This window comes from Haplochromis burtoni, unplaced genomic scaffold, assembly GCF_018398535.1.
Source record: "Haplochromis burtoni strain Fernald_Lab_line unplaced genomic scaffold, NCSU_Asbu1 Contig_485, whole genome shotgun sequence".
Classification (NCBI taxonomy): domain Eukaryota; kingdom Metazoa; phylum Chordata; class Actinopteri; order Cichliformes; family Cichlidae; genus Haplochromis; species Haplochromis burtoni.
In genome coordinates this window covers 20,362-46,714 of record NW_024582846.1, presented here as the reverse complement: position 1 = coordinate 46,714, position 26,353 = coordinate 20,362, and the positions used below count along the sequence as shown (strand labels likewise).

General features: G+C 41.0%; 2 protein-coding genes across 4 annotated transcripts; both read right to left on the bottom strand.

Annotated features, from left to right (window-relative positions):
* Positions 1-362: 362 nt before the first annotated feature.
* Positions 363-8,855, bottom strand: erap2 (endoplasmic reticulum aminopeptidase 2). Of its 3 annotated transcripts, none has more exons than XM_005947178.3 (20): positions 8,802-8,855; positions 7,771-8,138; positions 7,488-7,674; positions 7,245-7,414; positions 7,009-7,147; positions 6,783-6,917; positions 6,330-6,689; positions 6,110-6,223; positions 5,893-6,024; positions 5,622-5,753; positions 3,191-3,259; positions 2,897-3,072; positions 2,666-2,745; positions 2,376-2,559; positions 2,082-2,238; positions 1,804-1,988; positions 1,488-1,649; positions 1,166-1,306; positions 858-939; positions 363-692 (listed from the first exon to the last, which is right to left on the bottom strand). In XM_005947178.3, exons 2-20 carry the CDS (start codon positions 7,938-7,940, stop codon positions 546-548), a joined length of 2,922 nt encoding a protein of 973 aa, XP_005947240.1. In that variant the 5' UTR covers positions 7,941-8,138; positions 8,802-8,855; the 3' UTR covers positions 363-545. The 3 variants fall into 3 exon arrangements, with proteins under 3 accessions (XP_005947240.1, XP_042069765.1, XP_042069766.1); XM_042213831.1 differs by lacking the exon at positions 8,802-8,855 and adding an exon at positions 8,690-8,775; XM_042213832.1 differs by lacking the exon at positions 8,802-8,855 and having other exon boundaries at positions 6,330-6,484; positions 6,569-6,689; positions 7,771-8,131.
* A 2,509-nt stretch (positions 8,856-11,364) lies between these two features.
* Positions 11,365-20,117, bottom strand: LOC102299464 (repulsive guidance molecule BMP co-receptor b). Its single transcript, XM_005947177.3, has 3 exons — positions 19,563-20,117; positions 15,425-15,978; positions 11,365-13,714 (listed from the first exon to the last, which is right to left on the bottom strand). The coding sequence occupies exons 1-3, from the start codon at positions 19,678-19,680 to the stop codon at positions 12,956-12,958; spliced, it is 1,431 nt and encodes a 476-aa protein (XP_005947239.1). The 5' UTR covers positions 19,681-20,117; the 3' UTR covers positions 11,365-12,955.
* Positions 20,118-26,353: the final 6,236 nt, after the last annotated feature.

Here is a 26,353-nt window from a genome sequence, read left to right as displayed (position 1 = left end):
TTTTTTCGTTGTTTGTTTTTTACCAGCTTCTCAAATTTTACTTGCGTGTGGCTGATGTCAAAGTCTGTTTGTGTGAGAACAACTGTAGTGAAAAACTAAAAAAAAATATAGTCCCAACTCAGTGTGAATTCTGACTATATTTGTGGCTCCCTAATGACTTCATCACTGGTTGCAGTGAGTAGTCAGACTTTGGTCTGTTGTAGCCGTTGCCACCCCTGGCCACCCATGGGCTCTGCCCCTGATGGTGAAGCATCCATTTATGCTGTGTTTCTTGCCTCTTTGGAATGAATCTCTTTGTTTCACACACACTAAAAATAACACAAAACTTATTCTTATACAAACCATTACCACTTAGCTGCCAGTAATTTTTAGTTCTTGTTTTAATCAACAAATTCCCTGAAATTCACATGTTTTGTATTTACAAGTCTGTCAACCCTTCAGTGATTTCAAGCATATACATTTCTGAATAAAAAACAAATAAAAAAAAACTGTGAGATAGTCCCTCTGTGGTATGTTAAAGCCACCACCTTTGTCCCTGCTGTCTTTCACTGCATCTGCTCATTCAGCCATTTTCTCAGCGTCTCCAGGTTCCTCTGAACCCAGCGGACATTTTTCAGTACATTGTCCAGGGCAATCTGAGTAGCTCTCAGCTGAGAAGCCTGTTCTTTGATGGACTCAAAGAATGACTGCACCTGGGGGCAAAAACACAACTATTTAAGTGAAAACAGACAAAAAAGTTCAAAGAAAACTACTCGTTCAGTTATAACTGCAACAAGGCTAGCACATATTAGTTATTTGACCTCTCAGAATATCAATATATCTAAACTTCTTTGTGGAATATAAACCATGTTATTTACCTCAGTGAGTTCTTCTGGAGAGGAAAACTGACTTGTGGTGCCAATGATGATGTTTCTAATGCAAAATGAGCCCAGCTGGAACCTGGAGACCAGAAAGACAACAGACAAGAAGGTCAAGACAAATATATCTGAATATCCAGACTGTGGTGCTTGTATGATATGGTACTTTTAAACACTACAACGCAAATCTAGATCACAAGGCCAGTTTGAGGGGGGGAAAAGATTTCACTGAATATGCTATAGTTAAAAATAGCATTAAAAACTGCATTTATATGGCACGCTTTTAGGACAGTCTCTGTTATACTGACTTCTGAACTAGTGTGTCCCAGTTCTTTTTCACAAAGTCCCATGCAAGGTAATGTCCTTTCGGATTTCTGGCTACCATCAGTATGAGAGTGGACAGATCCTGGGATCGAATCACCTTTCCCTCCAAACCCAGCTCCAGCAGGCTGTAACAAAAACACAAACATGAACACAAAGACTACTGACTAAAATTCAATTTCAGCTTACCATACACTTCAATAAGTAGGCTCAGACTTTGAGGTTACTAATCCATACATGCCTCCATGTTTACCACAAGGTGGCAGCATTTCTGCTATATTTTCCAACAACAGCATGAAGACAACATACCCTTCAAGTTTGCTGGTGTCTTTGCTGCTGGTCAAAGCATACAGGATCTTGTGCTTTTGTGCCTCAGAGAGGGAAATCTTGTATGTGTGTAAGAGCGAGGCCCAGCCGTGGTCATCCTGAGCTCCAACTGAATACACAGTCTCTGCCACATCAGTGGGCAGGCTGAAGTAAACACAAACACAGACGTGCATATTAGGGATATGGTGACATATCAGATTATATGAGCTCTCTTAGCACAGGAAAGAGCAGTTGTTTATGTGAATCATATATGTGGTTGCTGACTGTGAATGAGTGTTGAAGTGTAGTTTAGATATACTTGAGGGTTCCGTTGGACTGGAGCCAGTCGCTGAAGTGCTGACGTGCCCGCTTCACACAGGGAGGGTCATCCAGGTGACAAGCCAGTGACAGGACCTCAGTCCTAAGACGGCGCTCTGATACAGTGCCGCTGTCACTCCACGTCTGCTGGTCGATGATGGCACGGAAAAATCGCAAGATGTATGCCTGTAGAAACACAGGACAACAGAAACAACAACTCACATTAAACTAATGCCATAATGCCATAAAAAAAAATCAAACTGTGTCCTGCGTTCTTACCCCCAGGTTATGTGTTAAAACTGACTCATCTCTTTTCTCAACCAGATGGTAAAAAGCTTCTAGATATCCCAGTCCTTGGAGGAGAGGCACTGTGTGCGTTTCCAGTAGCAGATAACCGATTAAGTCTAAGGCTTTATTGAGCGGCAGATGACCAGCGCTTTAGAAGAAATAAATATAAAGAGAAGATTATTGTTTTCTATTTTACTTTTAGTAATCAAAGCTGTTTTCTTATACAGAAACCTCTTGCTAGCTCACGTAAACCACAAACAGTTACACACACAAACATATACTTACGTGACCAACTGAAAGGCATTGTGTATCAAATGAGTTCTGTCTTTGTAGCTCAGAGCAGTGTGGTTTTCCCTCAGCAGTTTAGTCATCACATCCCAGCCACCATCCTCATAATGAACCATGTAATAGCCCGTCATATCAGAGTTTACCTTAACCCAGCTGGCTTCCTCTCCTATATGTATACTATCTGAATAAAACATATACAGTAAAAGATGGAGCAAAGACCAAGATAATGGCAAAGAAAAGTGAAAACTTTTTATTCAGCTTTATTCAATTTTATATTCCCCTCTTACCTGTAGGTGATGTCATCAGGTGTCTGTGGATGGTGCTGGAACTGTCTGTCTTATATGTCAGAGGAATATGCCAAAGGAAACTATACAAAAAAGAAATTTATACTCACAAAAGATACAAATCCTTCATCTTAAACAGAAGTCATGGTAGTAATACATAGAGGAGTTACATGTAGAGTAACATAACAATGTGTTAAATAGTAGAAAATTTTAGAAAGGCATGTGCGTATTTACCCCTTCTGTAAAGTGGACCACTGAGGGTCAGAGGGCAGCACTGTCTTCAGGAATCTGTCCTGTCTAAGCAGCAGACGAGCCCCCTTCCTCGTCACAGTTACCAGAGGGATACCTTTCTGCAGAGTCCACGTGTTCATCATGGCTGTTAGGTTCAAATGTTCCCCAGCAAACAGGTACTGTAGGAGACAGTCCACTGAAATTAACATGCAACCACAATCTTATAAACTATGTGACATTTATATGAGGTAAGCAGCGAAGACGACCCAGTGAGTTTATTTTTAAATGTTTGCTCACTGCATTTTTGGAGGCCTGGCTACTGCTGTAACAGTGTTTCCCTGAGATGAAGTCCTCCTCTGAGCAGGTCTGAAAAACAGAATGAAAGGGATGATTTTATGCTGTCTTTGAATTTTTCTACAATCAGCTGATTTAAATTTGTGTGCAGGATGAGGAACATTTTGGAGTAGGTCTACGGCTTTTGAGCGAGGAGAAATTGACATTACTTTTATTTTTATTCAAAGAAAGGACAAGAGTGCAATGGTGAAATACCAACTGTGTCCAAGACAGAAAGAACTGCTTTATAGTGCTAACAGACCTTCGGCTCTTTGGAACCCAGAGCGATGTTAAAGCCGAATGCATGCTGACCCCAGTCCAGCAGCCAGAGACGGAACTTCCACAGGTAACAAAAACAGTAATGAACAGAAAGGCTTGTAACATTGTAACCTCTGTTGCTACTTGTAAATGTCGCTACAGTAAATTCATCTTGGCATTCGCTTTAAGAACTCTTTCGGCTGGTTTTCAGCTTTGCTTTGGGTTGTCGTTTTTTGTGTTCATTCAGGAAAACTAAAAGAAAGCTCTTGTGTGTATACTCATTAGGATAGGGATTTGTCTTGGTGTGTGGGACTGTAGCCTAAGAATTATATTGCTAACCAGTAATTATGTGACAATGCATTTCAGGTAATTTTACAGAGAAACATGAAAATAATGTAATGTAACGAGTAGTGTAACAAATTACTTTCTTCTGTGAGTAATTAAATAAAGTAACAAAGTAACAAGCAATGTTTATTAAATTACTTTTTTGAGTGACAATCCCAACACGGGTTATAATACACTACAGTCATGGTTCTTGTTATATATATATGGGTTTTGTTGTCTCAGTAGGTGCTCAGTCATCCAATGCTTGATAGTCTTTAAGATGAAAGCAATTAGACTTAATTTTCACAAACAGTTGCCTTTATTTCAACTGCTTAAGACTGTGGGTTTTGTTGTCCCTGATCTTGTTCCAGACTCTGTGTGAGTGTTCATGTTTAGTTAGTTTTAATGTTTCATTAGTTATTAGCCTTCTTGGTTAACAACTGTTTTATTCTGGAAGTTTCACATTTTCTGGATTTACTTCCTATTATTTTTCTGCCATGCCAGACTGTTTCGACCTATTTAGTTGTGTTTAATATCATCACCTGTCAGATTGTTTGTCCTTAATTTTTCTACCTCTTGTTTCTGGTCTTTCTTGAGCTGCTTTTTGATTCCTACCTTGTTTTCTTTTCTAGCCAATTAGACTTTCTGTATCTCAGCTTTTTTTGTTTATTTTGCCTTCCTTGTAAATTTGGGACCTCTCTCTAGCATATCCTGACATGTATTTCATTTAATTTTTGGATGTGATTGTTATAATGGGATTTTAAATTTGCTTGACATTGATAATCCATTACATTGTACACTGTGATTGCTTTTTTTTGTCTCTTGTTATTTTTGCCTGGAAAGGCAATGCATTCTTTTTTTTCAGTCAGTCTGCACTCATTACAGCTTTACCAGGCACAGACAGAACACTGACTGCAGTAAAACAGATTTAATGTTCACTTTGTTTATTACTTTAGCTACTCTAAGCAACTTTAAAGTCTGGGCTAATCGATTTTTGCACCATGAAATGGAAAACCTTAGCTGTTTGGAACGAAAACAAATAACAACAGATCTATAACACTGCTGTTACCAGAAGTTTAAAATGCTTATTTGTAAAACCTACATTTTTATGGGCTACATTAAAAAAAAACTAAAGACTATCATCTGATGGAGTCCCAGCTGTTACAGAAACCATTATAAGGGTAGTGTATTATTAGTCAACAAAAATCTGAGACAGAGTCACGTACTCTGGGTCCCAGTATTCCCTCCTCTCCTCTACTTCATCCTGCCTCTTCTCAGCGATTATGGTTAAGACTACAAATCTTTTTATACTGAAACCTTTAAGCTTGTCTCTGCAACTAGAAAAAAAAAATCCTTTTATATATTGAAATTCTGGATTGTCATCCCAAAATTTCAAGTCAGTAACCCAAAGTTTAAAGTTATTTTCTCAATTCAATTTGGAGTTACTTTCTTAAAAGTTAGTGTTTGTATGTCAAGTGTTGTGTTAACATAACATAACTGTGGATCTGTCACGATCTGCTCTTTCATGATAACGTCAAGATGACAAACTATCATAAAAAGGTGAGTACTTCAGAAATAAAAGGACAAGCAGAAGCTTTCAATGAATATCTGTTCTATCTACCTGTAATCAAACTCTTATGTCGCCTTTTTAGTTTCATGATCTACTAAAATAGTTTGGACCACATATGGGGAAAAAAGCCAAATAATGTAAAATATATCTCTGTCAGGCTGCGTGTTACTTTGACCATCTCTCATAATTTACACAAAAGAAAACGGTGCCTTTTGACACAGTTAGTGTAATTTGGGTTCTTACGTTGGCCAGACTGTCCCACAGATCCTGATTGTGTGCATTTTTGTAGCTGTACTTGCGGAGGTATCGCACGATCCCTCTCTGAAACACTTCATCTGTCAGAAAGTGTCGCAGCATGTGCAGGACACAAGCGCCCTGGTAAGAAAGAGAGAAAAGGTCGGGACAAGTCCTGGAGGCTCAAAGGAGTGTTTACATCAAGCAAATGGAAAAAAAAGGTTTTGAAAAGATTTTCTGTCAAAGAAACATTTTGAAACATGCAAAGACAAAGACATACTTTGTCATAAGAGACTGTGTCAAACATCTCTTTGATCTGAGTGGGGTTCTCTGCTGGGCTAGATATTGGCCGAGAGGAGTTCAATGAATCGTGACCCACAGCTGCAAAGCAGGTGTGCAGCAGATATTCCTCCTGCAAGAGTGAGCACACAATATGAATATTAATCTTCTTTCTCAGGTTTAATATTAATCTGTCAATCAATGATTAAAGCACATACCACTTTGAGGTCCGGGTAAGTGGCTTCCACAGAAATGTACTCCATGTATCTGGCAAATCCTTCATTCAGCCAGATATCGTTCCACCACTCCATGGTCACCAGGTTGCCAAACCACTGCCAGCAAGAAATATAATTTTGACTCTTTCTGTAATAGAGTGAATGCCTGACACCATTTAAACCTGCATGTCATTACTGTATGCATATACTGTCATACTCCCACCTGATGGGCGAGCTCATGGCCAATGACCATTGTAACCCAGAGTTTATCAGAAACAGAGGATGTGAGGGGGTCGTAGAGAAGACTGGTCTCTCTGTAGGTGGTCAGACCCCAGTTTTCCATAGCACCAGACTGGAAGTCTGGAATGGCTATCAGATCTGAAAGAAGAGCACATGGATCAGGATACTTATAGTTTATATTTCTGGCTTTGTTCTCAAAGCAAAAAAAAAAAAAAAAATTACCTTGTTTGGGTAAAGGATAGCGAATGTTGAAAAACTCCTCATAGAAGTCTAGCATTTTAACAGCAACCTCCAGGGCATAGTGGGTTTGTTGCCACTTCTCTGGGGCTGCATAGATGGAAACCTGCAGTGAAAACACAAGAAACAGGCACTTAGACTGAGAAAGTAAGGAAGAAATGAAGGCATTTCATACGAGACATTATCATGTAGACCACACCTGCACCCCAGAGGATGTTGTTCCAGTGACAGACTTAAAGTCACAAATGACAAACGCCACGAGGTAAGTACTCATCTGTACACTTGGAGCAAACTGGTCCTCAAGCAAGTCACCGCTGACTTCAACTGTTTTGATCTGAAAACCACAAAAACTCAATTGAAGTGCTTTTGTTTTGTTTTGTTTTCATTTGAACATTTGTGACAACTGGCACATATGCAACACTTACTACTGGCATGTTGGACAGAGAAATGTACTCGGGACGTCTCCTAATTCGTACAGAGAAATTAGCTTTGAAGCTTGGCTCATCGAAACAAGGGAATGCCATTCGAGCACTCGTAGGCTCAAAATGAGTTGAAGCCAAGGTTCTAAGAATAGATATTATCAGATTTTTAGAAAAGACACTTGTAGGTATGTGTAAGATAGCTTACAGTCCATGCTGTGGAATAGTACACCTGGTCTCACCTGGTCTCTCCTGTACTGGTTCTGTAGGTGCTCTTATAGAAGCCATAGAAACCTTCCGCAAGTTCTGCTCCAAACTCGATATACAGGAAATACTTCTGCCCACTGCTGAGCACTCTGGGAGAAAAAATGCCTATCTGCTCATGGGAAGGGTTATGAAGAACTGGGAGGACCTGGAACAGAAGGAGATTGATGGGTCTGATGTAGGCCACAATGACAAAAGAGCTGATGTGCATTCACAACTACCTGTTCGGATAGATGAGTGAGGTTCTGGTCTAATATGGTGGCTTTGGAGATCTGAAGACCCTTGCTGTGTAATACGACCCAGTTTGTATTGTTCTGCACATCAATCTGAATCTGCACTGAGCCAGTGAAACTTAGACTTGTGAGGTTGGGGTGCAGGAGGAGGTGATAGTGAAGAGGAATGATGTACCTGAGATAAATTAAGACATTGACAAATATCCATCAGCTTTCTTGTTATTGATTGATTTATTTTAATACAATATTTAAAAGCGAGTGCAGAACTTACTTTGGTAGGCGAAGGCGACTCCAGGGGAAGGACAGGTTATCGATACTCAGAGATGGTTCCCCTGCAGGATGAGCAGGAGGGCTTGAAACCTGTTGTGAACTCTCTGTGGGCTGAGACCCAACCAGAGACGCGCTGAAGAGGGACAGCACCAACAGCCTGGCAGAGACCATTGCAGACTAAATGAATTTCTACAACCTATTAGAAAGATGCCAAACTCTGACGTGACAGGCTGACAGATAGTGTTAATATCACTCTATCATATCCTGAACACAGGGAAAAAATAAGAGGGAGCTGAAGTGACTGTCAGATGATGATATTGAGGAAGCAAAAGCAAGAACAGCAAGCTCTTGGGACTTCTTTCCTTAAACCTGAAAGACACAAATGAAAGATCATGAACACATGAGTCTCTGGGACGAACCCTTTATTCTTCTTCTTATCTGTAGAGGTCTAAGAAAGTCCTCCTTCCAAATATGGCAAATGGTTTCAAAGGTGCATGCTGTAAAATTTGGACAAACTTTAATTGATGAATTCTGTGGTTTTTACCTATTTCTACTACCAAAAAAAGATTTTTCAACACTGCAGGACTTAAAGTGACTTCACTTGGAACCCCTGGTCTGATGTTAATTTCTCTTCCTCGCACAGCGAAGCAGCAATTAGAGAAAGGGCTTACAGTAATGGTGTTATACTGAACCACGCTGCTGGATGTTAGGCTACAACATGTCTCGTCCTGAAAGAGAATCCAACATGTGACAAAAAAGCCACATGACTTTCCATGTGGACAAAACAAAATAAGGACACAGCTATAACTGTAAGGTGACAACAGCTGCAGGAGCTGCAGTTCAAATCGGGTTACCGAGACATTAGTTGTGCTGTACCATAGTGAAAAGGTAAGGCTGCTTGCTGCAACCTCTGAGCTCACCAGAAATGCACCAGACGGTGGAAGAGCGTTTAAATGTTGGAGTGTGCTAAAAAAGCCCCGTCTAAAGTCTGCTTCAGATGTAAAGTTTTAAAGAAATGTCAAAATGCGTTACCTCAGTCATTTTAGCTTCATCATGCTTCCTTTAAGGCCCTGCTGTAACTTTCACTTTCCCTTTTAAGTTTCCACCCACTAGTGATGACACAAAACTCTTTGTGTGCGTGTGTGCATGCATATGTGTGTGTGCGTGCGTATCATGTGTGTGTGTGTGTGTGTGTGTGTGTGTGTGTGTGTGTGTGTGTGTGTGTGTGTGTGTGCAGGTGTAACCTACAAGAGTTTTGTCTAATGTTCTGGGTTTGGTGATATTATCAGTTTCTCACCTCAGATCTAACAGCTGCGAGCAGGTGTGTCTCTCCAGTTACTGCAGCTACTCTCTGCTGCTGTCCAAAATACTCTGTCCCGTTCTCTGTCCTGTCCTCTGTTTTGTCCTCCGTTTTGTCCTCTGTTTTGTCCTTTCTCTGTAAATGCAGATAGTGCTTTACATATCCAAAGCTCACACAGTCCTCCTGTCTCTTTCTCTCTGTCCCTGTGTCTGTGTGTGCATGTGTTTGGGTTTTGTGCAGGCATTTGGGTGGGGGCAAAGGGGTTCCATTGTTAGTATAAGGTCACAACAATGAGACATGTGAGTCCCCCACAATGCAATGCTCCTGCCAAAGCCAAATGGCATGCCCCCATTTAGCACACACATACACAAGCCACACAAACACATACACTAACGCACAGAATGATCAGTAATCACAAAAGTCACTCTAACTGAAGCTGACATGACTGAGCCATCCAGGGGTCTCTTTTACCTTCCTATCATCTATTTGTGGACAGGTAAGAAGTTTAAATATATTTTCAAATATATCTTTTGAATCAATATGAAAGAATAATTAGTCTTAAATGATCACATGAATCATAAATGTCCACAACACTGACTTTAAAGAAGGATTTCTAGGAATTTGGTTTTAAGAGGTCTCCTCTGTAACTGTTGCAAGTCAATAAAAGTTAGTTTAATTATTCACACAGAAAATAGCAGGTAGGAAATATCCTTCATCTCTGGTGGCATACATTAATTTTAGCTCCTGGAGTTACTACATGAAATTCAGAAATACATGTAGTACATATAAACATATCACCACTTTGATTATAAAACATATATGTGTGATAAGAGCTCAGCAACGAGAATAATTCATCACTGCAAAGATTCGCACACAACTTACCTCTGTTTTTGATTTTTTTTTTATTTGATCTTCTGTGCTCCACCTGAATCAGGAGGGGTAGAGGGCGATGTGCTGGCTTCACTGGCACCTCCAGTTCACCTGTCAGGGGAGAGGCTTGGTTGGACCCTGCTGGTGTGCATTGTGAATGACTTCAGGAGAGGGCACTTGGAGGTCAGCTGGAGCTCAGCGTCAGAGGGTCACATGCCCACCACGCCATACAGCATCGCTTTAACCAGGAAGCACCATGTCCCCAATGCGGTGGCTGTTATCACTGTGACAACCAGAGACTGGCCATCATACAGTTGCTCAGTAAGTCGCAAGAGACACTCAAAAAGCAAGAGGAGACGCCGCATCACCTCATCAGGTAAAGATGAGTTCATGTGACCATATCTGTAAATTTGGAGCTGGAATTTCACATTTTATCTTTTCAGATCATCAAGACAAACTGTGCCACGAAGAAGAAAAAATTAAAGGTAATTTGTTGTTGCTCAAAAATGAAAAAAAAAAAAGAAGAAATCAATAAATTGACACACGAGGATATCTTATACTGGTCTGCATGGTTTGCTCTCAGGCATTGATGTGTGGACAAACACAGTGGTTATCCTGGTTATGAGGCTGCTTCTCATGAAGATCCTCGCCTTTGACACTCTGATGACCATTTATGTTGTTATTAAGTGGTAAGTACCATCATGCAGTACACAGATGTACCTTTGCATGCAGGCATGTCATTGATTATTATACGTCTGTAAATCTTCTTGTATTTCTATGAGTGTAATTCATTTGATTTTATTTAATTATGTAAGTCTGAACGGAGTATTTGACTTTTCAGATCGATGGAAATGGGTTTCTCATGCAACATATGACCTTGACAAGGAAACTAACCTAGAGAGGATAACTGTTTCTGGTCTGAAGTCTTCATAGAGGAGTTTTCTTCACTGGAAGATAATGAGTATGTTCCCACTCATGTGGTTGATTTTAAGGACATGGTTTGACGGATTAAACGGGAAATGATCCATTGCCAGGATGACAGGAGTATGCTGTAACGCTTAAAGACGCGCCTTTTTCTGCCTTTTCACAGAGACATCCAGGTGTCGCTGCCTTTGGCAGTTGAAAACAGATCGTGTTTGTGAGGCCAAACCTGTTATCTGATCAAAAGCTAACCACAGACAGATGGCTTAATGCTTCTGTGGGAAGGTGTGTGTGTACAGTCTCGCTCTTATTTAACTCTAAACTCCTGTGGGTGAATTTCAGCTCAAAGTTTGTTCATTTTTTTTGTTTGTTTGTTTACTCATTAATACTGTTTTACTTTATTAGTATGTTCATTTTTCTTTTTATATTCCTGTGAATGTAAAATTAATAGACAGTAAAATCGAACTGTGTTGACTTTCATGTTTGTTCGCTTTTTTAAATAAAACACTCACACAGTTTATTTCCTTTTTTTTTCCTTTTTTTGAGAGCCTTGAGTAACACACTGACATATCAACAGATTACCACTAGGTGGCAGTACAATCACATCTGACATTTTTTAAATTATTATTTAACAGCAAGAATATGGAGCTTAACTTCCTCTACGGGGCACTACGTTCATAAATAAGTTAAGTATTTCAACATTGATCAGTCACTCTTCACTCACACATGTTGTAAGAGACCACAATGCCAAAAAAACAACAAAAAAAAACTGAGATGAACCAATATCGTCAAACAAACTTGGCGTAATTACAGAGAATGTTACATGTTCAAAAGGCTCACAGGCTTTTTTTAAAGGTAGAAACTTCTACCAGGTATCAAATTCTTAAAACACAACGCTGATGCAGAAAACACAGCCTAGCGTGATAAGGTTTCTTCAGTAATTTGCACTGCTTTCTCTCCAGTATTTTACATGTATCCCAACAAGGAGCAGCTTGTCAGTTCCAACAAAACCAATCTACAGTAGTAAGTTTAAAAACTAGGGAGAAAAAGACTCCGAGAGGGTGGAGGGTGCTGGTTTGGTGTTGAGTTTTGATTTTCGCTGCACAAGAAACAAAAAAAAATAAAAATAAAAAAATCTGTCTTTGGCTCAAATTTTACGAATAATAAAAAAAAGTAGACCGAGTAAAAAACACGAGCCTGTAAAGTCACAGCGTCTTAGCAAAAAGGCGGGACTTCTTCTAATCAGCTGAAATGAAAACACTTTGACACATTAAAAGAAAAACACTGAAGCACCCACAAACACACAGACTCACACAAGCAGCCAAAGTCAGGCATGAGAAAAACAAAGTAGTACTGATGGCATTCGCTGTGACGAGTTTCAAAATACATTCAACAGAACAGCTCACATTACTTAAAATAAAATGCTGAAGCAAATCAGCTAGTACTTGTTGCACTTAAAAATAAATGACATCTCCTATTGTTCTACTTACTTTTACTGTGAAAGGATCCAAAACCAAATCACAGAGCTCCAAAGTTTGAGCTAGTTTTAATGGAGGACATGAAGTGAAAGAAAACAAAAAAACACTGATGTGGATTTGTGGAAAAAATTAAAATAAAGTGCATTTGTTAAAACAAACCTCCTCATCTGAGGTATTCAAAAAAAATCACATCAAATGGCACAAAAACAAACTTGACTCCATTACACAGTGCACTGAAGACAAAATGAACTATTTACAGTCAATTTAAACACACAGAGACATTTGTGTCATTGTCAGGTGCGTTCTATCCAAAGTTGAAGACAGATTGTAGAAGCCGTCGTGACGTCTTGTTTATTTTATTTTGCATTTTTTACCTCCAGAGAGCTGATTCTCTTATACTTAGTGACACCAGCATGTCCTGCGTCCACTGGGAGGTCTTTCACCTTTAAAGAAAATTAAAGTCCTAATAACTGCTCAGGCTGCTGGTTCCTCACTGCAAGAAACAGGTGCCAGTGTTAAGTATCAGTGCTCAGCAAAAAACTTCCAAACCATTTATTTGTAGTGCACACACATACCCAGACCTACACACATGCAGGCGCACACAAAGACTCCCGCTATTACATCAACACAGTGCTCAGAAAACATGGCAGGAGCAGGGCAAGCCGTTTGAAATTTTGAGAATCAAAGTGTAAAGAGGAGGTGGCAAAACTACGGGGGTAGATCCTCCAGCTGTCCCGGTGTGGATGGAGACTCTCCATATCCTTCTGCGCACTGTATGCTGCCACTGTGAAGTTAGCATCCCCGGTGGTCAGGAGGTCAAACACACAGGAGTGGAAGTAAATGTCCTCTACCTCCAGTTGCTCCCTGCACCGCTCCCTCGCCCCCTCCACACCAAAGACCTGCGTGGAGCCGTAGGCGGATGTTTGTGTCTGTGAGGAGTAGCTTGGCCGACGTAGCTGCTGAAGCTGCAGGCCAAGCGCAGGAGGGGAGACGGGCAGGGGAAGATGCCCCGCCTGGTCGATGCGCTCTGCGCTGGGGCAGCCGTTCAGGCAGAGCTGCAGGTCCTGGGTGGCATCGTAGGCCTGAGCCAGCTCCTCTGGGATCCGCACCGCCAGGGTCAAGTAGCGCCCCAGTTGGCGAACAATTACAGTCACGCCGATGTAGCCAGCGTGCAGCTCCACGTGGCGCCCTGGGCTGCGCTCGGAGATCCACAGAGCCCGGACCTTCCTGCTTGCTCCGTCTGCACCAGCAGAATTGTGCATGGGGTCGCCACTGCTCACGGTTCCATCATCAAAGGCAGCCGGAAGGTTGTCCGTGACGGCCTGGTACACCCTCTGGTCCGTACAGCCCTCGTAGGGTTTGAAAATGATGGTGATCTATAAAGCAGCAGAGCATCAGGTAACTTAGAGGAACACTTCAAATGTGTTCAGTTTACAGTTATTGAGACATTTCATTAATTTCATTTTACACGATAGAAACAATTGTAATCAAAAAGATGAATAGAGCAAGTAAATTGAAAGTAAATTAATCACCAACTAATTTAATAATTTCCTAATGAATTTCAGTGGCTTTTGGAGCCTGTCAATGAAATATCTTTAGCAAGCAGACTGCTAGTTGAACAAAACAGAAAATATGAATATAGCTGCACTTTGGTTGTTCAGGAAGACAGAAAATCCTAATAAATCATAAAATAATAATAAGCTGCAATTCCAACTATCTGGTTAGTTTAAACTTTTTAAACAAATGTTTGATACATTTCCCTTTTTTGTGTTGTAACTGAGCATCCTGGGGTTCCTAAAATAAAAAGAGTCAATTTATTCAGTTTAGTTCATTTTATGCACTAAACTGTTAATAATCGAATCAAGAAAAAAAAATCTCATGACAAGCAGAAGAAATTTCCATCTGTCTGTTTTTCACAAATATCAACACTCACCCACTGCACAGGTCACCAACTCTCATCAGGCTACATTTGAGAAATGACTTAATGACTTTTTAACAAGTTGTAATTTGACACAGCTATGCAAACATGCTGACACATGCACGCACACGAACACACAGGCTGGCAGAAACACACACAAATACGCACACACACACACACATATACATAGGGATCCAGTGGTGAGTGGAAGCTGGAAGTGGTAGATGCAGGGTGTGGTGTGAGCATTACGGTTAGCACTAGCATCATAGTTCCGGTGAATGGCTGCTTTGTTCATATGACAGCCGTGAGGAATGAGACCTGGCAGGCCATTAAGCCTGGAGGGCCGTTAATGTGTGTGAAAGAGTGTGTATGTGTGCGTGTCTGTGTCCTTAATAATCGTGACTAATAACTTGCCCCACCTCTGACACAAGGTCAAACCTACAGCTCCAAAGTGTAGCAGCTGTACTATTTGCTTAATGTGTGTGTGTTTCTGCGAGTGTGTGCGTGACTAAGTGTATGCACGGGTGTGTATGTCCTTTAATAATTAAAGCTATCGACTGTGCTAGAAAGTGCAGATGATCGCGGGGAAACAACATTGCTTCTTTAACACCACAAAGATCACCTTGTGTGGTTCGTCATCCATTTAGTGGTGTGTGCCTGCGTGTGTGCTTGTGAGTGAGCGTCTTCTGCACTGTGTCCTCTAAGACACACAGTGCCGTAAGCAGAGCGCAAGGAGTGCCACTCGTGAACTTATGAGACACACGCACAAGTGCTTGCAGACACACACATAAGTAAACAGTGGGTCCTTTCACACATCTCATTCCATGTTATTAAAGGTCAGGCTGTACGCAGCCATTAACCAAGTTAGGTTTCTAACACTGCTTCAGTCACAAGAGTTAAGAGTCACAAGATCGAGGCTGTTTGCCTTACACCTGTGAGTCTATGGGAGCGAGAAACACTCAGCATGAGAGTCAAGGAGAGCATGTTTTCCAGTTTGACTTTGATAAGATTTCTTATTCTGACGTGCATAAAAGTAGCTTGGACGTCATTATGGAAACCCAAACAAGAGATATATAACTAGACTGTTAACCCTGCTTGCACTCGTAAGAGTGTTTCAGCTTCAAAAATGGAAAAATAAGAGCCCAAAAGCCAGTTTCTGGTTCCTTACCTTATTGGTTGCTGTTGCACTGGAGCCAGGAACCACAGGAACATTAGTGACCTGCACTGAAAGGTAGTCGTTATCAATAAGAGGCCATGCTCCCTCCACTTTACAAGTCTGGAAGCTGTCCTTGAATGTCCTCAGGTGGGGGTCACCAAAGAGCCCACAAAACAGGTACTCAGCCCGAGAGTGGCTGTGGCTGTGGCTGTGAGTGTGTGAGTGTGAGTGAGCGTGTGCATGGGATTGCGTGTGGGCGTGCTGAGTGCGGCTGTGATAGTTGCATGGCTCAAAGGGAATCTCGGGGTGTGTGGGAGAAGTGGGGCCGTCTCTGGAGCAGTTTCTCTGGCTCATTAGGTCTGAGATGCCCAGAACAGCCGAGTGGAAGACCAGGTTTCCACGGCAGGCCTTTGCTGTCCTCTGAGTGCAGGCCGAGTATGCACGCAAAGCCTTGCAAAATTCAGTGTGAAAGCCATCCACCGCAGGGTTCAGGTGGGAGGTCAGGGAGACAAAGTCGGTGGTGCACTTCTGGATACGACACTGAGGTGTGGCCACCTGGCACTGACCTGAAGAGGACACACAGATAGAGTCTGGAATACTAATATATAATACACACATGTCTGATAATTTAGGCATGAACTAGACACAGTTATGTCTCAGTGGAAGTGAAAAGGTTGTGCAATCACACAAGACTACCAAGGTTACGTGTGAAGAAAGCTTTGATTTTAAGCACGCAGTGATATGAGTCTTTTTACAGTCTAATAAAAACCTAATAAAACTAGAAAAAGAACCAGCTGTTGATTGAAAGTCTGGATCAATCATCAGTGCCGCTCTGTGAGCGTAATAAACCTGAAGTGTAATAAACCAAAGAGCAACCGGAGAGAGGGAAGACGAAGCATGTTTTACCACAAGCAGTGAGATAAAAGTGCCCATACAGCCAAGGAGCACACAGCATATAGAGCATTATAGACAAAGGGAACAGGGCAAAGCAGCTGTGCTGTGAATACAAACACAACACAGTGACTTTTTGAAGCTAATAATCTTCGTCAGCAAGGTGCTGAATAATTGTGTTAGTGATCCTGGGTGGCTTCTGCAGAGGAAAAACATAATCAAAAATGCCCCTCGTGTAGCCATCAGAAACAGATTTCCCTGATGTTTTATCTTTTTCTGCGTTTCTAAATGTAACGAGGGTCAAAGTCGCCTTTTATATCATAGATCATCGGAGAGAGAGAGAGAAAGATAGAGCGAGAAAGAGATTAGAGACCAGACCTAATGCATTAGTCACAACGTGCTCCAATTAGATTAGGCCAGAGAGAGAGAGGCTCTGCAGTGTATGAGCAGCTACACACACACACACACACACACACACAGCAATAGCTATCTTAGAAAGAATGCTGCTTGTACTTCCGTTAACCACACACAGTCGGTGATCTTTAGATGATGGTCTCTTAATGGCCAAGAAAAGGCCGAAAGTGCAAGAGTTTTTACAGAAACGATCACTCAAACGTTACTCCATCACTTAACCAGCTGGCAGCACACGTCCGCTATTCTCTGTCGATTTATCTGATTTTAGAGCATGAAGGAGTGTGATGCCACCAAATGGGGGCAGTAATGCTCTGAATTTTGCTATTCGGGGTGCAGGTACGGACCCTCACTCACACTGCGCTTTAGAATCTTTCTCCTAACTGTTAAATACTGACACCAACCCACAGACACACACACACACAGGCTGCCTCCTATGCCAACCACCGCTGCACAGACAGGTCTGAGTACTGAGGACACATTGTGTCTTTGACTGGTGCACCAACAGCCTCCTTCTTTCCCTCCAATCTAGCCTGCAGTACCCAAATGCGACTCCCAATCTAATCAGAGCAGTTTGTTCTCTTTCAGAAGTTATCAGGATCATGAGCTGCTGCACAAAAAGCACTTATTCACTAATATTTTCTCCGAAGGATAACTTAGCGAGAAGCAAGCTGACCCTCTGACTGCAGGGCTCTGGCATTAAACCATCGATCTGCAAAACCTTACTGACGGAAAGCTTCTGTTGAAGTTTACACCACTGTGTCGCTCCCATGCTGACCCTGCACTCTGACCTCTCGGAAATAAAAACTAGGATTTCCATATGATGCTTAATAACGTCTGTAATATTTACACGTTACATGTTAAAGCACAATTTTCTTATTTGCTTCTGAAAACATTCATGTGATCTCCTTTGTAAACAGTTTCTCTAAATTAGCATATTTTTTGCCAAGTAAAGCCGAGGTGATGAATACTGCGGTGGCTGGCAAATACTATTAAGAGGAGAATACACAACTCCTCGTGTGTTTAAAATTGCCTTCAACATTGCTCCTTATCCTCTGTCTTCCTCGCGTTCAATATAATCCCACAGGACTCGAATCTTCTCTCTCATATCTTCAGTTTTCTCTCTTTTTTTTCCTTTGTAGCTTCAATCACTTGCCTCCTTCAGCACTATTCTGCTTTCAGCCCCCTCAGCCTCATTCCCTGGCCAGCCTCACCTCCTTACTGCCTCTCTTCCTGAGGCACCTTCTCTACCATCAGACAGAGGTCATAAGATCAACCAGCTGAATCTCAATGGCTCAGTTTAGCATTTTTTTTTTGCCTCCCAATCTCGCTGCCTTCAACTCCTTTGATCTCTGGAGATCAGGAAAGGATCTACTGGGATCATTTCTCAACCAAGGGAATAGCTCCAGAAGTGCTTATTGATCACCTTGTTGTGTGCACTCTCTCACACGCTGAGCTCAAATCACACAAACACCTTTTCCATAGCTTTAAGCTGCAAAGCTTTACAGGAGCTCACTCTCTCTGTCGTCGGCCAGACACTGTGAACAATAGTCAACAATTCAGACCCTCCTTCCTCCCTGCCTAAACAGACACATGGGGCTTACAACAAAGAAATGTATCTAAATACCGCAAAACATGTACAAGTTTTAACAAATAAAACATTCTGTTTGGCTGGACAAACTAAAAAACGAACAAACAAAAAAACACATTCTTTCCAGGTGACGCACGTGCAACATAGGTGCCAAGAGGGTCTTTAATGTGAAGTGGGTCTCTCTCTGTGTTCCCATTTTGTCCGACTGCCTGCGCTGTGTTAAACTAATTACTGGAGGTGTGACTGCTCTACAGACAGCCGACCCCCTGCACAGACAAAAACACTCAGACTCAGCCAGATTTGATTTTTTTTTTTTTTTTTTTTTGCTGCCTTTTTGCACCAAATGTAAAATGCTTCTGTATCTTTACGAGACAGAAAACCAGACCAGCAAACAGTTTCACAAAAAAGTAAAGAGCTCTGCAAAGCCACAGAAAACAGAAGTATTTCAAAACTGTCACATTTGAGTTTAGTGTCAGAAATCCTTGCAGACACCTTGTTAACGTCCAGTTAACAGGCTCTTCATTTATTAAATTCATTGGGGGGTTTTTGTTGTTGTTGTTTTTCTAACAAGCCTTGGATGATTGTAGGGGTTTTAAAAGATAAACATCCACAAATATAAAGAGAAATATGTTGGACATTCAAGAATATGTTCTTAAATTAGATTATCTGATCCTGTTTCTTACAATAGACATTATTAATCAGCATCAGCTCAACATTACATGTTTATTTAGGTTTGGCCAGATTTAAATCACAGCACAACTTCCTTTTACATTTTATGATGTGCAGCGGTGGAATAGATTGTTTTGTTTTGTGTGTTTGTTTTTTCTGTAAATGAGTGCACTAAAAGAATTGGTTTATATGGACAAGAGGAGAGGTAGCTCGCTCCTGCCTTCTCTCCCCCTCCTCCATGAGCCATTAAGAGGCAGACAGGAGAATGACGGCCCAGGAGAGAGGAGAAACTCGATCCGTGCTCAGACTGCTGCACTGCCGCTTTAGAGAGAGCCATTGTCAGGCAGCACTGGGCCCAACACAAGGATCAACTGCACAGTGATTACAAATGCTTAATAACTAACAAAGTGTTTCAATCACCATCAAGTGATGGCGACTGAAAAGAAATGTTGTTACTATGGTTATAGCTGATGGAGTCCGCAGTAAATAGTTCATCACTGAATATGAAAGTAGATAAATTACAGATCAGTTGCTACTGTGACCCAAAGAGATTCTGGGTGTTGCAGTGTTGCAAGTGTGATTAGTTACCTATGTGAGCACCGCAGCACAGAGCGATGATCAGCAGTAGAAGCGGCCGGAAGCGGCGCACCATAGACGGGGAGGTGAGGCGCTCAGCCCCGCGGCAACAGCATCCGGCTCTCCCCATCCCCGTCCATGCAGGGCCAGGAGGGGAGAGTGGACAGACCTCCAGAGGGCGAGGACGGGTGGTGTCCAGGCCTTCTCACTACTTCTTCTGCCCCTTCTTCTTCACTCTTCTCTCCTTCCTCTCCTCCACGGGTGCGCAGGGGCATTAAAACACAGCTGCTCCGCGGAATGCAGGGCGGAGGGGGAGGTGGAAAGGCACAGAGAGGAAAGAAAATACAAAGTACAACCAGAAGTCACTTCGTCGACACTTTTACTTTTTTCTCTCCTTTACAAATCCAAACCCCACGTGATTAGAGTGCGCTCCCGCTGCAAGCCGGACTTTTGCCTTGATTACGATCACTCTCCTCTCTCGTCCAGAACACGCACAATCATATCCCTCCCTCCCTCACCGGCCAGGCGGAGGTTTCTCCTGCTCTCCTCCCATTTCACTTTCTCCTCCTCCTCTCCCACCCCAGCAAATCAATAGAGAATCAACCAAACCCTGCTGGCGGAAAACCCGCCTATACCACATTGATAGAGAGAGAGAGAGAAAGAGCGAGAGAGAGAGAGAGAGAGAGAGAGAGAGAGAGAGAGAGAGAGAGAGTGTGTATAAAATAGGACAAAAACAAATAAATAAAAATCTGATAAAAGTTATGAAGTCTATGTAAAGCAGCACTGTATAAACTAAAAATAATAATGAGCTTATTGATTTATTCAATTCACTATTTAATTGCGCACGAACAGCAAGAACATTAGAACAAAATACAAAAGTCGAACATTTGACGATGAACAAAAATGTTATTCAGAAAAAAATCTTAACTCATGTTTAAAATGTAAAAGGAATAGAAATACTAATGCAAACATGTTGCAAAAATAAGGGAGGCTATTCAGTAGCTGTGGAAATGTTAACGGATTTTACAAGGTGTAATTAGAATGGTATTCATTCACAGGTAAATAAGCCTCTTAAGAGTAACAATAAAATCACATTTTATATTTTAGTACTGATAGGATTTATATCATTATTAGAACTTCTAGTTTGCACAAATACAGGTAAGTGCAAACAATTTCCCTTTTATTTTGTATGTCTGTTGTTTCTGAAATCCCACATCAAATAAGTGTTTAAAAATTAACCATATTACACTCGAAATACTCCAAAAGGACACCTCTTAATCTCATAAGTCATATCCAGCCTACCCCATGTGTTCCCCATGGCTATAATAGAAATCATAAATCATATAAATCCACTTATTAAACTCGGGGATATACAGTATTGGGCAAAAGTCTGTCTTTATATTTTTCCAGGCTTTTTTGTGATTTTTTATAAAGTGGTCTTGAGCAATGCTTCTCCAGGCTTTCTAAAGATCTTTCACAGTTTTGATTTGTTTTGGACATTTTCTGCTTTTTTACTTATTTTCACTTATTTTCAGGTATAGTCCTTATACCTGATCATTTGTTTGTTTGTTTGTTTGTTAAGCAACTTAACACTGACCTATGAATCATTCAAGCACAAACTGGTATCTAACACTAGTGTAGTGTCTACACTGTAACTTTAGACACTTGGAAACTAGCAGTTTGATTCAAAAACACAGCATTTGTTTTAATTTCTTTAGTTGACATGATGTGCTGTGTGTCCTTAAATTTGGGGGGGGGGGTTTTTAAATGAAACTGCACAAGTGAAAGACCTTAAAAATGATCTTCAGCAGACGAAAAGTATCTAAAGTCATGTCTTTAAGAAACAGGAACAAATCCAGCAAAGACCTGATACAAGACCTGACAGATGCATCTGACCCTGCACTCCATCCATCTACTGTTTGCTTAAGTCTCATCAGAAATGGTTTCAGTGGAAGGGTGGCTGTCAAGAAGCTATTCTTAAGAAAGGGAAACCGAGAGAAAAGGCTGAGGTATGCCAAATTATACAAAAACTAAAGACTCAAGGCCTTTGCACAGTATTGTAATTAATAATTAATTAATCAGTGAAATTAGCTGGATTTTTGTGTGCTGTTATTCAGTGACACAGTGGCTTAGTCCATGCTTGAGTTTTTATTTTGTGCTTCCTAAGAATTAAACAAACTGAATGGAAAAACATGTAGCGTACATTAAACTTGATTTAATAAGTTTGTATCCTTCTTTACCTTATTGGAAAAAATAAAAAATAATAAAAATATGTTGACAGACACAGAACTAAACACAATGCCCAGATGATGTCTGTAACACACCGTCCAAACATGTTCACACCGAAACCATCGTAATGCTGTAAAGTAAAAAGAACAAAACTGCCGAAAGTTCAGGAGGGAGTGTAAACAGAGTTAATGACAGCCACTAAAATATATGCAAAGTAACTTGTGCCTTGCTATCTTTATTGTTCCAGCTGTAATTCATAAATGAATAACTTTCTGAAGGTTGTGGATTTAAGATCTTTAATAGCAACAAAAAAAGAAAAAAAAATTGAAACTGAGCCAAGCCTGCTTTTTCACGTAAAGTTTACAGTTGGGTAAATTTCAAAGCAAGCACCGAAGCATCTACAGTTAGAAAATTTTTTACTAAGTCTGCAAATCTACCCTGTGTTTGTTCTCTGTGCGTACGTGCAGGGCTTCCTGGTGTAATCTTCTATTATCTATTAAGTTCTGCCAAACTCGACAACCCTGGCTTTAACCTGTTTATATGGATGCGAGTATAAGCAAGCACTCATCAAATAACCCTGCTCTGTGGCTACTTTATGTGCTGTGTGTCAGAGCAGCTGTAGCATGACTCGGATTCAGTCACGGCCACTCTGAATGCGTCTCTAAACTAAACACAGAACTCTTGAAGATTTTACAGTGAGTGTGGTCAGGGCAGATAATGTGTGTCTGATTTTTATAACGTGCACGCTGCTGGTGAGGAAGGCTGTCTGAGGTGACCGAGGAGATCTTGTAACATATTGCTTTGCAGTATGTGTATGCTAATATTTTTTAACTAATTTTGGCATATTACACAATAGCATATGCATCTATGTGTAGTATGTGCATGCATATTTAAAGAAAAAATTAAAGGGGAAAAAACAATGTAAAGTGTAAGAAGAAAAGCTTGAATTCACCTTGGAGTTGAGTCCAGAAGTCATACATTTCTGAGTCTCTGATCTTCCAAAAGATATTTTCTCATTTGATGTTTTGATGATGGTGGTTGAGAGAGCTAGTTTAAAATATCCCATAGATGCTCATTTCGACTGAGATGTGATGAGTGTGATACATAAACAGCATTTAATTGACTTGATTTCCATCATCATCAAATCGTTTAGTGACCCCCCTCATGTCTGGTGGATGGGGTTATTGTCACTATGAAAGAGACCACTCTTACCAGGAGAGACATATTACATCATAAGATAAGACTGTTATGATCACTCATAACAGCCTTGCACTGATTTGTATCGAACCTTAACGCTTAGGGGACAAGTGGACGCAGATCAGCAGTGAACTTTAGCAGTACCAGAAGATCCCTGTGATATAGAAGCCTCAAACAGAGACTTTTGAGCAGGAGGTGTTATCACATGGTTTCATGATCACTGACATTGACATTTATTAGTGGTAGTGTTTTAAGGTACTTTATGGTAATTCAAGTATTGCTGTTGTGATGCTATTTTATACCTCTACTCCACTATATTTAGAAGCAAACAGCACTTTTCCACCATTCACCCACTTTCTTCTGCTTATCCGTTTCAGGGTTGCAGTTGCCCTCATCAAAACTGTCATAGCGTGAGGTCATAGTCTGTCACATGTGACCTGCAGGGCTAATGGAGAAACACTAGTTAAGCAGACATACATCTTTTATCAGAAGCTAGAGTATTCAGGGAGAATCCACTCAGGCATGGGAAGAACATGCAAACTTCCTACAGATGGACGCCAGTCTGCAGATTTGAACCAAGGATCTTAACTACTGTGAGGCAACTGTCCTAACCACTTTCAAGAATAAAAATGACTCACAAAATATAACACATTAGATTTAGATTGAACTGCCCAAGAACATAAGCAACTTAAAAGAGAAAGAATGTTGGCTAATCTATTTAAGTTAGCTGTTAAGTTGCTGGCTATAATATATAAATAAATAATTCCATCAAATTATTTTAAAACTTAAAAACATCTATAGCCCATATATACCTTGGTACATTAGACAGTGCTCCTCGTTACCATCAAAACACCAAATGAGGTGAATTCTTTTGGAAGACTGGTGGTCATCCTGCCAGCAGAGCCTGGCTAAAACTGTTTTAGGGCTCCTACTGGTCCAACATCCTGCTAAGACCCATAATGTTATTTAACTGTAATTTCCCACCCAGCTGTACATCCTGAATACCTATTATGACAGAAATTAAACAAGCAGTGCTTTTGACAGTAGAACGGCCTCCTGACTGGCTGGTCTGTCTGTGATGCACCTCTCAGCAGGATGAAGCACGCAAGGTGAACATTTTATTTATGCTGACACACGGAGCACAGACTGGTTAATTCAATTACATGTGCACATATCTGGTGCTTTTCATCAAGACTAATTTTATATTTCATTCTAATAACCCATCTGACACACACACACACACACACACACACACACACACACACACACACACACACACACAACTCACACACACACACACCCAACAAACACAGAACACACTTGTTTTCAAAATCTTCCCAAAAGGACTCCCATATTAATACCTCTAAAATTTCATCATTTGAACCCTTCCAAAGTTGCCTTTAAATTACATGAGAGCCAGGATTTCTGTCGTCATCCCACTATAAAATTATAGCATACCAACCTCTGTCCTACTATATGTCTTACAAGATCTCAGCACAACACCAAACAGCATTTCATCGAGCTAAACCGTACACACACACAACACACACACACACATCACACACACACACACACACACCACCATCCACACCACACCACACACACACAACACACACAACACACACACAACACAGGATCCTATTCATCGAACATTAATTCTATATTCTGTACTAATTCATTTAATCAATTACACCACAGCTGAGACCAGAGATCTGAGCACACCAAAATTAACTCACCCCCCTCCAAACACACACACACACACACTTTGTCCAGTAACACATGCATTCACACACCCGTCCATGAATGCATGTGTTACATACAAAGGCCATCTGTTTCCAAACTTCCAGCTTGTCTTCACCTCCACACCTCTGCCTCCCATCTCCACTTCTGCCTTTCTCCACCTCTGCCTATACCTCCCCTAAACCTCTCTACTGCAAACAGCCTATCATTCAACAGCTCGCACCACTCACCATAATACACCTGTGTGTTCACGTGTGAGTGTGCCAGAGTGTCTTGAGTCTTGACAGCTCGCATTGTTGCAAACGCATCAAAGGCACAATATCAAATTACTCCCACACTTGTGCTTTTTTAAAAGCCATCAGTGTAAAATTAAACCCTTATTTTCAAAAGCTCAACAGTTTAAAGTGAAAATCTCATGTTTTCAGCACACACACACACACACACACACACAAAAATACAGCTGTATATTATAAATATATTATCGATTATTTTTATGTGCTTTACCCGCAGGGTGTTGCTGTGCACTTTATCTTGAAACACATACATTACATGGCAGCATCAGAATGATGAAACTCAAAGTGCTTGCATGCATAAATTCACCCGTTTACACAAACATATCATCTACATATGATTTAAATTTGAATCTTACATTCAAACATGAGATCATAGGTTGATCTGCTCTACAGCCTGAGCCAGTTTAGAAAAACTGAATAGCATTTTAAATGAGTTGGAATATTTACATGTTTTGAAGGGGTTAGGAGGATATTATAAAGTCAAATGTGGAAGCGGAATCAAGTGTATTATAATTTGTGTGAGGGCATCACACTCTTTTATTAAAAACAACAACAGTGTCACACAGTGAAATGATCAAATGATGCCATGAAAACACTGTGAAACACAACCAGACAGCATTATGTAAAAACAAAAAAAATGAACAAGTAGCCCAAAATTGGACTTAATCACATTCCACCACTTCACCGTACGCAGCATTGTAATAAACTGTGCCCTTCTCATTCTCTGTGCCAGCCACCAAAGCACACGCACAAAAGCTCCACACACCTGATTCCTGACTCATAGGTGTGTGGTAAAGGTAAGAGGAGCGCACAGGTGTGTGTGTGTGTTTGTATTCCTGATGTGAGACGATAACAAAGCAGATAAAATCCAGCTATCAAAGCCTCTCGTAACGCAAGTGGAAACCAAATCCTTTAATAGCCTTTTTGATAGCTGTTTCTCTCCCAGGCCGAACTCATGTTGTGTTTTACCTGAGTTGGCCTTATCAGACCATCCTGTGTCTGCCCACTCACAAAAAAAGAAAAGGCAAATGAGGCTGAGGGTGGTTTCAGGTGCCTCAATGCAGAAAGTGTCAGAGTGGAGAAAAGCAAGAACTGTTATCGTGGGGTAAGTTTATCTTTTTAAAATGCTGAAGAGAAATGTAACGTCATCAGAGAACTCAGATCAGCGGGAGGGAATTCCTTTAATGGAGGCCAGAGTGGGAGATTATCACATTGATGCTTCTCTCCTTACACTCTCAGCCCCGGCCTCTTTATCCCCGCACAGTCCGTCGATGTGTATTGACTGAGTGGCATTAGCATAAAACCAAAATAAAAAACCTGCCTTCCCTTCTCTCGCTCTCTCTT